General features: G+C 38.6%; 1 protein-coding gene across 1 annotated transcript; it reads right to left on the bottom strand.

Moving 5' to 3' along the window:
- Positions 1 to 3,304: 3,304 nt before the first annotated feature.
- LOC147865415 (uncharacterized) lies at positions 3,305 to 12,574 on the bottom strand. The gene is made up of 10 exons (XM_087318214.1): positions 12,436 to 12,574; positions 11,896 to 12,242; positions 11,288 to 11,328; positions 11,067 to 11,163; positions 6,982 to 10,927; positions 4,860 to 6,871; positions 4,696 to 4,744; positions 4,351 to 4,595; positions 4,075 to 4,167; positions 3,305 to 3,675 (listed from the first exon to the last, which is right to left on the bottom strand). The coding sequence occupies exons 2-10, from the start codon at positions 11,979 to 11,981 to the stop codon at positions 3,393 to 3,395; spliced, it is 6,852 nt and encodes a 2,283-aa protein (XP_087174340.1). The 5' UTR covers positions 11,982 to 12,242; positions 12,436 to 12,574; the 3' UTR covers positions 3,305 to 3,392.
- Positions 12,575 to 13,582: the final 1,008 nt, after the last annotated feature.

Raw genomic sequence — 13,582 nt, 5'->3', positions numbered from 1 at the left:
ATATTTTTGAAATGAGCGAGGGCATTGCATAAAAGTTCTCACCAAACTACAACCTCAGATCCATGGTACAAAGCACATAACCTTTACATCAAGCATGTGGCCAATGAGAGAATCATAGAGGTATAGCCCAACCATGTCAGAATGCCAACGAATAGTATTTAATTGTTGTGCGAGGTTATCTATAATTCGAAACAATTGTTATATATAACTCATTTACTTGCATCACTATTATTGCCTCTATATATCAACCCCGAAGAAAATAATTGTAAATTAATAGAATATGTGCACATTTTAGTCTACCTCGATATCCTAACATATTGGTCTTAGTTGATATTACAATTCTTAAAGTAGATGTTTAAAAGGCCGAAAATATGTGCATCGTTTAGACATTCGTTAAGGGGGTACACATAGAAGTTTGAAATCACTATTGAGACCCTTTTCATGTTCCATATAATAAGTAATGAGAACTATTGACTCTCTACCAATACACCGACATTTCAAACTAGGGCGAAATCACTATTGAGATCCTTTTCATGTTCCATATGGTAAGTAATGAGAACTCTTGACTCTCTACCAATATGCGGAAATTTCAAACTAGGGGCAAAAAGGTAACACACATAGTCTCATGCATTCATCTTGTAAGTATCGAGGGATATATCATACTTGTAAATTGGCTTTAAGGTTCAGTGGAGGTTATCGATATCATTAGTATTGTATCCTTTCACACAATGTTGGGACAACCATTACTAATAAAAAAGAAGAAGCGTAACCAACTAGTAGTATCTTCAATGTAGCGGTCCCTGACCTTTTTATCATTAAAACAAAATAATGAAACAATGACCAAGAAGAACTAAAGTACTACTAGAATCTAAGGGTTGCTAATCTACAAATGCATGTAATAGGCAAACGAGTGATTTATAGAGCTCACTACTCCCCCTTTTCAATTAATGTTTCAAACTCTCATTAAAAATAAAGTGAAGCCATCCCATTTTCGATTAACACATATTATGCCCATCATATTAAAAGCTCACTAGAGATTTTATTAGGAAACGATTGGGCAAATATACACCATAATGTATTGCTGTTTATGGTCTTTAGCTTAGAGGCATTGATTTTTTGCTACTAGACAACACTTTTTGTTACCAAAGTTCATGTGTCAAATTTGTCTTCGTTATATTATTCTAGCCAAATTTAGTTGTAAGCAACCTAGAAACTCTAGTAGTTTATTGTTGCAACCCATTTGAAATTTCTTCGCAAGGAAGTATTGAGAGAAATATTACTGACTAAGTTTCAACATTATGGAATTACATCCATTTTTACAAGTCATCATATTCAAAGTATGTCTAAAGATGAATCTAACTAAGCATGTATGGTACTTATAGTGATAAATAAATAGGTTTGGATTTATGCACAATATGGTACTTAGACAATTATGCAATAGACAAACATGAAAAATGCAAGTCCCTAAAGCTTACTAATAATGACAAAAGCTTCAAGAGTGAATTGTTATGTATGTTTAGAATTGTTCGAGAATAGATAAGATTTGTGCGGCATCTAGTTGCATTAGGCATAAGTTAGACATGTTATTAGGCCTAAGCTAGTCTATGAACTCTAAACAATATACACTTTTTTGAGAAATAAAAAGCAGGTTCTTATAAAGTCAAAGCTTTGAGACAAAGTTAAAAATTTTACCTTGATGTTTAACTTATATGTATAATGCAAATATATGTTAAACGTTTGTGGGTCAGATTTCTTGTATTTATGCATATTAATGCATTCACAAATAAGAGCCACCACACTACATTGTACAATTCCCTATATGTTTGTCTCAAACCTAGGAAAGGGAAACAAATTACTTGACCAAAGTCTACACAATTTCCCTTCTCAAAATTTGTTAGTAAAAAATATTCTTCGACCATTAGTACAAAATATTCCTTATTGGATATAGAGCTTGACCTTTTTATGAGCACGTGGTGTTATCGATATTTTCCCTTTCATTGAATGAAGATTAAGAAAATGTTTGAAAGCAATATTTAGAGAAATACATAATTTGGATCGATAGTTTGAATTTTTGAAATCATACATACATACGTATGAAGGGGGTCATATGTAGTAGAAATATGCAATGCAACACTTATATGTTAAAATGTCATGGATATTTCTCATAAATTCCTACGATCTTGTGAGACTTGAGTGATTGAGAAAGAGCATTTCCACAAAATTTGGTTATAACATTGTGTGGTTGATAGTAAGCAAGAAAGGGTTCTATGTACCTTGCCCATGGAGAAATTGGTTGGAGTGTATAATAATTCCATCTTAATTCCAAATGGAAACAAAAACTCCACCAACAAGGCTTTTTGAACATGCTTCCCATCATGAAAAGTGGGGGGGTCGAGAGTTGATGGTAACAAGCAAGTGGCACAAAATTGAACAAATGTATGCCAACAGTCAAATATTGAGAATGGCAAGTAAATATTAGTTAAATTGGTTGGGAGGCATATACATTGGTTGTAACAAACATAATAATAAATTGCAAAATGTACTTTTTCATGTACTTTGAGCTGTCTGTTATGTTGGGTAATAAGTACATAATACACGTCACAGCTTGAGTCAATATGTATAATAAAAAAGGTAATGAAAATATGGTTGTACCCAAATGACAAGACAAAGACAAGGACAGTTGAAAAGTTGGTTAATAATTAATGAGTACAGGCAGTTAAGTTAGTTAATAATTAATGGGTCCAAGTCAAGGCATGACATGCCTACATTTTTATTTAAAGATTTGATTGTAACCAATGATGTGTAGCAAAGGGATAGGTAAATAAAAATATGCATTCAGGGGAGGGAATCTCAAGCCCCCCGAGATTCTCTCCGGGAAAGTGATCCCCCACTCGAATCGATGCCACATGGCACCATGAGAAGATTCTCAGCAGAATCTTCTTCAGAATCCAAACACAGCAACAAGGATTCAGGTTCAGGAGAATAAAGGATAAAATGTAGGATTTTTATCTCCCAGAAAATTCCCACCTAGAATTTCCCCCCAATTTACTTGTTTATTTATAAATACATAAAAAAATGAATGAAGTCCTATTTTAACTGTAGTTATATATATATTATACTAGGTACTGTTCAAGCTTTCTTCATTCTTTTTGTTCTGTACGTCATCTATACATACATACATACAAATATACATACATACATACATACATACATATATATATATATATATATGTCATTTACAACTAACTACTTTTGCTTAGTAATACCCAAACCATGTCACAAATACAAACAAAACAAAGGAACATATGTTAAATGAATCAAAATTATACCCTCTTCTTTTCCACATGCATGTATGTATATAATATACACATTCTTAAATGAATTATTTCTTTTTATAATGAAAGACACTTTGCATGATCTGGCAAGGTCCTTGGCATCGGAGCTATAGTTACATACTTTTCAGGGGTTGGAGTCGGATTTCGGAATAATATCGAACCAATATCCGAAATGTGTTTGTTCTCTATTACTAAATTTGCAGAAGAGGGTGATGAAGAAGAAGAAGAATCCATGGTGAACCCTATGCCATGCTGCATCAATAGTCTATTTACAATTGATATCTTCTCAAGTTCATGGGTTTTGGCTTTAAGCTCCATTGCAGTGGTTATGGACTCTCTCCTGTGCACGAAGATAAACAACAACAAGAGTGGGATATCAAGATACTATTTTATCACCAAAGCACTCAATCTTTCTTCCTTTTTATGTTCTTTACTTTCATATCGTTATTTTATAATATGGAGTCTGCAAAAAGAATACCGTGGTTACTATACCACCCAAATTGATGGTTCCAAATATTCATTCACCCCTATAGAAGTGAATTCAGATGAGAGAGAAAAATAACATCTGACAATCTATATTTTCTAGATATCTTTGAAGTAATCATTAGGGCTAAATTTGATGAACAAAGATGTTTACAAACTACACACAGCATATAACCCATGCAATTCAATAATTCATGCTGTAAAAATAATTATTACTTAGAAGAACTAGAAACACAAGAATGTTGAAGAATAAGACCTTGTTATCTCATCATCCAACCACTTTGCCTTTTCCATGAAACTTAGTGTGCACTGGACTGCATTTGCCATAGATGCATGTCCATGAGGGTGTCTGAAAATATATCATCATTCATAAGAAACGAAATAAAAAAGAATAAAAGGCATTAAAAACACATCAAAAAACAAATACTAGAAATTTTAAGATAAGAAAAAACTTTTAAAACTAATGAAGAAGAAAAAAATGAAACCTAAATGAAAAATAAAAAAGAGAAGAGATGCAGAAAGAGAGCCATACAAATTTCCTGCATTGAAGTTGTTTGTGGAACCAGCTTCTCTTTCTGAACTCATGGCCAGCCTACAAGCATCTCCCAATGCACGTTTTGCAACACTATATATTGCACATTCATTATCAGCAAGTGTGTTGTTTCCGTTGATCTCAAGAGGTGAAAAAATCCGTTGCATTAGTTGAGTGGTTAATTTGAGCCTTTTCTTGGCTCGAGATTCATCTGATGTGTTATCCTCACGAACACCCTCAGTATCCTTCAAACAAAGAAAATGTTCAGCAACAATGTCAGCAACATGCTTTTCATGGATTCTCATACCAACCAATTTCCTATGGAGAAATTTCAAATGGACACACCTTGTCAGGAACACGATTTGTTGCAGTTGCCCAGCTTAGTTCTGCCTCACTGTAATATGAATCAACATCAAGTTTAAAAAAAGATTCAGCGTCTGTAGGTCACATGTTAAGAGGGAAGTAAAAATATCAAGCAAGAGTGAAATAAAAAGGATAAGAATTCAAACCTAGAAGAGGGTGTATTGTTTGATGGTTGTGCTGCTGTTACGTGCCATGGTATGAGTAAAGGGATTTGCTTTTTCTTCTTCTTCTGGTGAAACGAACTTCCTATGCCATATGAATTTATTTTCATGGGCACCTGAGATATAGCTGGATTTGTTCCTGAAAATTTACCCATTCTATCTCTCAATTCTGTTTGATTTTCCAAACAAGAACTACCTTGATTAATGAAAGAAGCAGCTTGAGTCTGCTCTTTTGTTGAGGTGTTATATATGGAGATTGATGAATTTCCATACAATTTAGACGAGTCAAATTTGAATGCTTGAGCTTGTGCCAAGAGATCATTTGGCTTCCCAGGATGAGCCACAGGGACAAAGTGCTTGACATCTCGAGAGAGTAACTGATCATAGCCAATGTATCGTGGTGTTTGATCAGCATCAACAGGAACTGCATCTTCATCTTTTTCCTTGTATGATGGAGTAATGCTCACCATAACATTACCCATGGTTTTTTTTTGCAATATCTGTTGCACATTCTTTACTGTCTCGTCTGGTTGAATAGCAGTTTGAGCCACTTCTTTTAACTCCAACATTGATCTATGCTGTCTAATAATTGGAGAATTAATGGCAGTTTGTTGATTCAAACTCACCTTACCTGAGTAAACATAGTTTGGAGGAATACTCCCAGGCTTCAAAAAAGTATCTTTCCTTCCAATCGGTGACTCAGTAGGATCACCAACAATTGGTCCTTCAGATATTTTCTCTCTCATTTGTATGTGTTGTCCCACTGACTGGCTATGGCGAACAAATGCAGGATGACTCTCAAATCCTCTTGGCATCACATCTGCTTGCCATGGTGCACAATCTGCAGCATTTGCAAACTGAACATTGTTTTGACCATACGATGGTGATCCATCTTGCAGTAGTGAATTGCCCCTGCTATTATCTACAATAGAAACTTGTCTCCGCTCTAAGCTCATATTACTTGTTGCCAAACCCCTTGTTTGGAGGATAGATGCCTTTTCTTGGTAAGGTACTCTGAATTGATTGTTCTGGCTTTCTACGCTAAGGTTCGGGACAGAAGGAATTTCACTTGACACTAGTCCTAAGTTACCAGTTTGTGGCCTTTGCGAAACCTGAATTGCATCCCTCTTTGGAACATCATCAGAAACCCCTTTTGTACTATCCATTAACACAGGACCAAGGAAAGCTTTATCTTGGATGTCCGCAGATTTGGGCTGTTCAGAAGGGGGTCTCTTCAGGTTTGTTGCCAAAGCAACAGAGTTTTGAACTTGCCCTCTATTCTCTAGTTGCGTAAGTGCCATGTTGATTATATGTTGGTTCTGCATTTCATGTAAGCTGCCGGAATCATAATTTGGCAGCCTGGCAAAGTCAGTTGTAGGCGGAGACTGCCCTACCAAACTCACAGAAGTTCTGGAATTGTCACGAGCTTGTTGGAATTCAGTAAAGGAACTATCTCCATCTCTGGTTTCCATTTGAGAACCTCCGCATCCTTCCATAAAACTACAAGAAGATGGCATCATACTAGGAGAAACGATGGTTGACTTTGAGATCAATCCTGGCCCAAAAGAAGCAATATTAGCTGGCAGAACTTCAGATGATGCGCTCTCTCTCGAGGGTGACCAGCTGTTAGGAATATCTGCTGCTGACCCACTTTGTGAAAGCGTTCTTTTACCAGCAACGTCACTTCCTTGATTAGCTTCAACCTGGAAATTCCTTGTACCTCTAATAGCAGCACCACAATAAGGTGAATCAACATTCAAACTCCTTCCTGTTGAGTGCGTTGTAGGTACTTCTTCACCTAAAGCTTGAATACGACTGAGATTCCTCCAACTTGGTTTGTCAGCTTGTTGTGAGATCTGAAAAGTATTTGAAGGTTCGGGAACATGTTTGAGATGCTGCGGTGAGCGTGGATGAATTGTTTGGCTTTGCCGACCTTGGGTTAATGATGTATTGGATACAATTGAATCTGTTTTCTGTTGCAGTGCCTCTCTTTGCATCTATTTTCCACAAAAAGCATGTGGCAAACATTCAAATCACCAACATACAATTTATCATTGCCACGTATAACTTCAAAACAGGAATATACAACATAATCAGGAACACATACCGGGGAATTCAAAGAATTTTTGTGAAGTAAAGCTACCGGATCTTCAATCACAGTGGAAATAAGTTTTCCTGTGGGTCTACCACCAAGAACCTTTAAGACATTAGCACTTTGGCTGGCAGCTTGGTCCTGGCTAATTGGTTTCTGTCTTTGTTGATTAATCCCATTCATGATAGAAGTTTGTTTGTCCTGTCCTAGCTGACCAGCCAGACCCTGACCATTCCCGATGTTCAGATTTTTTATAGGTGGACTCAATCCAAATGCAGCTTCACTTTTATTCCCCAGCTGACGATTATCATTATGAATGTTACTGGATCCATCCCTAGCAAGTCGACTCAGTTTCCCTGCATCAGTCACAAAGTTATTTGGGGAGTTGTACTTCTCCAAAGCATATCTACCTGGACCTAAAGAAGGTGATTTAATAAAGCCAGATGCGACAATCCCATCACATTCCTTCAATCCACTCTCCAGCCTGTTTCTGAGGATTTCTTGATTAGACACAACATGGCTCCCTGTCATTGCTATGGATGGTGATCGCATGTCCATAGGCCTCTGAATGTTCTCAATCTCTGTCAACTGATGTACTGGAGACAATGAACGCTCCTGTTGCAAAACAGAGCTATCCCAACCTCTGCCATTATTTTCAATTGTATCACCATAGTTTTCCACACTTGGAAACATGCCATTACTGAGTCTAGAAAAACTAATGTTAGATTCGTTGTCCCTTTGTTCTAGCTGGCTTCTCTCCTGATTCATCTGAAGTGTTTGAAAATGTTGCTGGCTCTGTGACAGCGGGTTCACATTATATGCGCCATTGTGCATTGGATTTCTTGGAGCAGTGGTTTCCCTCAACTGCTGAGGTTGTTGAGCTGCAGATAATTTTGAATGCATCTGAGGTTGGTTGCTATTCTCAGTATTCATGACATTTTTCACCCTAAGGCCATCAGTTTTCAGCTCAGATGCACGACCAGCTTCCCGTAGTTGTTGAAATGCAAAAAACGTTGAATTGCTATTAAGCTCATTGTTTACGTCAGTTCTTACACCGAAACTCGCAGTTTGCACCTCCGATATATCATAGTTCCCTGAGTATCCACCATCTATCGTAGACTTTCCAAGATGTGAATCATTTGAAAATGATCTCCAGTCACCATTAACATTCTCAGTTGGGTCATTATGTGCTCCAGACAAATAAGCTTGTGCATTTACAGACCCATCTTGATTGGATGTTGGAGAAACGCCAGAGAAAGGCTGTGATGTTAGCCTATTTTGCCCCATGGAGAAATCATTTGGTAGCCCTTGATAATATGAAGCACCATCTGGGGCCCACGCAGTTACAGCTGGAAATGACACATCCTGATCAGATTCAGTGATTCGTGTCTCATCACCTATCTGAGACCGTGAAGGCGGAGTGTCAGGTCGATGAAGCAAGGCCGAATAAGAAGTTTCTGGAAATTCAAGATGTGGTTCAGGTGGCTGCTTGGGATGCTGAACCATCCCATGAATATGTTGCAATACCTGGTGCTGTGGTTGAGATTGCATAGAAAGATGCTGCGGAGGCTGAACAGATGGTTGGATCTGGGTTCGAATATTGGGCTCCTGGTAATTTTGCATAGCAATCTGTTGTTGGGTATGAATGGCCTGCGGTTGCAACTCCAGAGTTTGCTGCTTCTTGAGGTGCTGCTGGGATTGCAGATTCTGCGTCTGCTGTGCTTGCCATATCTCATGCGGCTGGGGCTGGAAACTCTGCTGTGGTTGGGATTGGACAGATTGCTCATACTGAGACTGGAAACCTTGCCGTTGTTGCGGTCGGACTAGCAAAGATTGGTCATTTTGATATTGACATTGCTGTTGGGCTCGCAAAGATTGGTCATTCTGAAACTGATGTTGTTGGGTTTGCAAAGATTGGCGACTTTGAGATTGGAAACCTTCTTGTTGTTGATGTTGGGCTCGTGAAGACTGGTCATACGGAGATTGGAAACCCTGTTGTTTCTGTTGGGATTGCGAAAATTGTTCTTGACGAGATTGAAAACCCTGTTGGGTTAGCAAAATTTGGTCCTTTTGAGATTGAAAATCTTCCTGTTTGTTATGGGCTCGCAAAGATTGGTCATTCTGAGATTGAAAACCCTGCTGTTTCTGTTGGGTTTGCAAAGATTGTTCATATTGCGATTGGAAACCTTGCTGTAGCTGTTGGGCTCGCAAATGTTGGTTAGTCTGTGATTGAAAACCTTGTTGTTGCTGTTGGGCTCTCAAAAGTTGGTTACTCTGTGATTGAAAACCTTGCTGGTGCTGTTGGACTCGCAAAGGTTGGTTATTCTGTGATTGAAAACCTTGCTGTTGCTGTTGTGCACCTGAAGATTGGTCATTCTGAGATAGGAAACCTTGTTGGGCTTGCAAAGATTGATCACTTTGAGACTGGAAACCCTGTTCTTGTAATCGGGCTCTCAAATATAGGTCATTCTGAGACTGTTGTTGCTGTTGGGCTCGCAAAGATGGCACATTTTCAGATTGTAAACCTTGCTGATGTTGAAGTTGGGCTTCTGAAGATAGGTCATTCTGAGATCGCAAACCTTGCTCTTGAGCTCGCAATGATTCGGCATTTTGGGAATGAAAACCTTGCTGTTGATCTCGCAACATAGTTTGGTCATTCTGAGACTGAAAATCTTGTTGCTGCTGCTGTTGAGCTCGTAACAATTTGTCATTTTGAGATTGAAACCCTTGTTGTTGGGCTCGCAACAAAGCTTGGTCATTCTGAGACTGAAAGACTTGCTGCTGCTGTTGGGCTCGCAACAATTGGTCATTCAGGGATTGAAAACCTTCTTGTTGTTGCTGTTGGGCTCGCAACGAAGCTTGCTCATTCTGAGACTGAAAAACTTCTTGTCGTTGCAGTCGGCTTTGCAAAGTTAGATCATTTGGAGATTGAAAACCTTGTGTTTGGGCTCGCAATAAAACTTGCTCATTCTGAGATTGGAAACCCTGTTGCTGCTGCGGTTGGCCTCGTAAAGATAGATCATTTGGAGATTGGAAAGCTTGTTGTTGCGGTTGGGCATACAAATCTCTCTGCTGCTGATGGGCATGCAAAGCCCTTTGATGATGTTGAGCATGTGAAACCTGAGCCTCTGATGCATAGGCCCATAAAGCTGCCTTTTGTTGATGCTCTTTAAGCTTCTGAATTTCCATAGCTTGCTTTCTCTGACCTTCCAAATCCTGCGCCTCCAGAGCTTGCTGCTTCTGAGCCTGCTGCTTCTGAGCTTCTAATGCTTGCTGCTTTTTCACTTGCAAAGCTTGCTTCTGTAATAACTGCAATTTAGTCATCCCAGAAGCTCTTGCAGAGTCTTGTATAGCTTCTTTCCTTGACCCTACCTGAGCTGGAGATGGTGATGGAGATGGGACAGGGGAAGGCCCATTCCATTGTAGCTGATTCTCAAAGAAGTCATAGCTTTTGGTATCATTAACCAAACCACCACCAGCCTGAGAAGAGGTAGCAGAAGAGTATCTTCCATTTTGATTCTGATACTGTACAACTGAATCATCGGTGATATCTTTCAAGCTTGAATTTGGTGAAGAAGACATACTATCGCTCATTGGAATGGGATGTCGTAATTTTGGTTGTGTATTCTGGAAGCGATTATGCAGTGCTTGATGGTTCCTATCCTGGATTTGAACCGTGGTGGGGTTGTGGATCAAGTCCTTTGGAACCCTCCTAGTGTCCACGGACTCACCTCCAATTGTTGAATTTAAAGAATGCAAGAGACCCCCTTGAGAATTACCACTCAATGAAGGAGGAAGAATATAATGAGAATGGTGGCTCTCAGAAAAGTCGCCAGGAACTGAATGTTGCTGGTCATTATCCTGCCCAAAAAAATCATGTACTCCTTGCCTTTGCCTTTGCCTTTGTCCATACAGATCCTTCCTCACATTACCTTTGTGGGCCTCTGATGACATGTATCCACTAAAATAACAATCAAAAAACAAAATACACAAAAATAAACATAGTTTAGCATTGAGCAAAATCAAATACCGAGCAAAATTCACGATCAGTGGCTCCATATGGAGTACCGACCAATGAATTCTTGTATGTGTGCACAAACCTCCCATATTCGGAAAGAGATTGATTGGCTAGAGGCTCAGCTCCGTTTCTGGCTTTGGCTCCATTGAAGTAATCAATTGATTGGGTAGAGGGATCTCCTGCATACAGAAATTCTATTTCAGAGAACTAACACAAAAAACCAACTTCCAAGGATAGAGAGAGAGAGAGAGAGAAATGATATAATAACATTGAGAGAGATACAGAGATGAGCTGTGAATCTACCTGTATAAATATATCCGGTTGATCCTGAAGCAGGCATAACACTGCAATTTCAGCCCATGGTGCATTTAGGAAGGAATCTTGAAAACGATGTAAGAGTTTCATTCTTTCCGTTGTTCTTTTGTTCTTACTTTCGTTCATTTGTTTGTGCTATGTGAAATCTGTTATTCCCACTAGCTAACTAAAGGGCACGGTTGCCATTATGACACAACAGGCTATGAGGCCTGAAAATGAGCATAAGACCCATTTATGGCCGATTACATAGAGAATGTGACACATTGTTCATCATGTTCCTCATCTTGTGATACTAACTAAGGTACATGTTAAATAGCTAAGAAACCTAAAAAAATGAGTATACAAGACCCATCACAAGATGACACTACACCTTTCATCCATTCATTCTTTGGCTCATTCATCCATCCCTTACTTCAATCATTCATTCATTCATTCCTTCATCCCTTGCTGTATTCATTCATTCATTCATTTCATTCATTCATTCATCCCGTGCTGTATTCATTCATTCATTCCTCTCTTCCATCTGGTTGATGAAATTGTTTTTAGCATTTCGATGCAAAAGAAAGAGTATTAATATAGATGAAGTGATAACTTACCTATCAGATGGGCGATCCAACAGTGTAAAATCAATGGACGAGAAACCCTCTTGAGATAGAAACATATTTCTCCCAACCTTATCCATGATCTCCTCCACCCTCCCTTCCTGTCTCTCTCTCTCTCTCCTCTTCGCTCTGAGGCACCTGTGATGAACTAGGTAGAAGTACAACAAAACTTACTTTTTTATACTCTTAACTCCTCTTCTGTCTTTTCCTCTGCTTCCTTCTCCCTTCTGATCTTTTACTTCATTCTTCTTCTGAAAGCCTTTATGCTCTCCTATCTGTTGCTGTAGATGACTAAGCGTCGGTCGTCTTTTCAGCTTGAGCTTCAAATTAACTGAGTGGATCTGTGAGCAGAGATCGCCAGAATGAGAGGTACACAGAAAGGGAGAGGGGGAGAAAGGTAGAAATCAAAAGAAGAATGAAGTGTGGGGTGTAGGGGGTTGGAGAGAAACAGAGAACAAAACAAAAACAGAAAAACAAAAATCAGAAAAGAGTGAGAGTGAGAGTGAGAGTGAGGGTGAGGGATAGAGTTTTTACCGTGTGCAATGATGATCCAGGAGGAAGAAAGGGATGGAGCAGAGCAGGGAAGCTCAAGAGGAGAGCTGGCATTCTTCCGCCATAGCCAGAGAGAGAGAGAGAGAGAGAGAGAGAGAGAGAGAGAGTAGCGATGGAAGCAGAAGAAGGGGAGCGCGAACACAGACAGAGAGAGACAGACAGAGAGACAGAGAGAAACAGAGAGACAGAGAGATGAGTTCCTAGGTTCGGCACCGAGCCTACAGGCCCGGCGGTCTGGCTGCAGGCGAGCTCCTTGCGCTCATAGCGGTGAGATGATGATGAGGCGTTAGGCTCGTTCTCCGAGCCTAACGTCTCGGCTCCGGGCCTTCTGCCTCGGTACCAAACCTCCCCTCCTTAGGTTTCGTCGGGGGGGCGTCCCTTTGTTTCTCATGTCTTTTTTAAAACAAAAAAATCTTTTTCTTCTTTCTTTTTTCTTTTTTCTTTTTTCTTTTTTCTTTTTTCTTTTTTCTTCTTTTTTCTTTCTTCTTTCTTCTTTCTTCTTTCTTTTTTCCTCTTTCTTCATTCTTTTTTTCCTCTTTTTTTCTTTTTTTCTTTTTTTCTTTTTTCTTTTTCCTCCTTTTTTCTTTTTTCTTTTTTTCCTTTTTTTTTTCTTTTTTCTTTTTTTTCTTTTTCTTCATTCTTTTTACTCATTTTTTCTTTTCTCTTTTCTCTTTTTTTCCTTTTTCCTTTTTTTATTTTCCTCATTTTTTCTTTTTCCTTTTTCCTCATTTTTTCTTTTTTCTTTTTCCTCAATTTTCTTTTTTCTTTTTTCTTTTTTCTTTTTTCTCTTTCTTCTTTCTTTTTTTCCTTTTTCTTTTTTCTTTTCCTCATTTTCCCTTTTTTCTTTTTTCCTCATTTTTCTTCTTTTTCCTTTTTCTGCTTTTTCTCTTGTACTTTCTTCCTCTCTCCTTTTTTTTTCCCCCTTTTCCTCTCTCTACAATCAATGAGTCGCTTGCTCCTTTCCATTTTCCTCTCTCTTCGTTTTCTTTTTTGTCGGAAAGGAACCACGTACAAATTCCCTTCTCTCTTTATTTTCTTTGGAAGAAAATCAAGGGAAAAAAAAACAAATTAAATTGTTTTTACTTACTCAAGCAATTATGTGTTATTTGTCCAAAAACATAAATAAGAA

This window comes from Azolla caroliniana, unplaced genomic scaffold (genome assembly GCF_043228905.1).
Source record: "Azolla caroliniana isolate FFs.n. ecotype wild unplaced genomic scaffold, voAzoCaro1.0.p SCAF_4, whole genome shotgun sequence".
In the NCBI taxonomy this organism is placed as follows: Eukaryota; Viridiplantae; Streptophyta; class Polypodiopsida; order Salviniales; family Salviniaceae; genus Azolla; species Azolla caroliniana.
Note: the sequence above shows the minus strand (reverse complement) of the source record. Positions and strands in the feature narration are given on the sequence as shown.

What these genes read in the sequence shown, in the direction of transcription:
- LOC147865415 (XM_087318214.1), bottom strand. Translation starts at nt 11,981, where the DNA reads ATGGATAAGGTTGGGAGAAATATGTTTCTATCTCAAGAGGGTTTCTCG. An exon ending in AAAATTCTTTGAATTCCCCG is followed by an intron (nt 6,872 to 6,981) that starts GTATGTGTTCCT and finishes TGTGGAAAATAG; the next exon opens with ATGCAAAGAGAGGCACTGCA. An exon ending in AACAATACACCCTCTTCTAG is followed by an intron (nt 4,745 to 4,859) that starts GTTTGAATTCTT and finishes TTCATATTACAG; the next exon opens with TGAGGCAGAACTAAGCTGGG.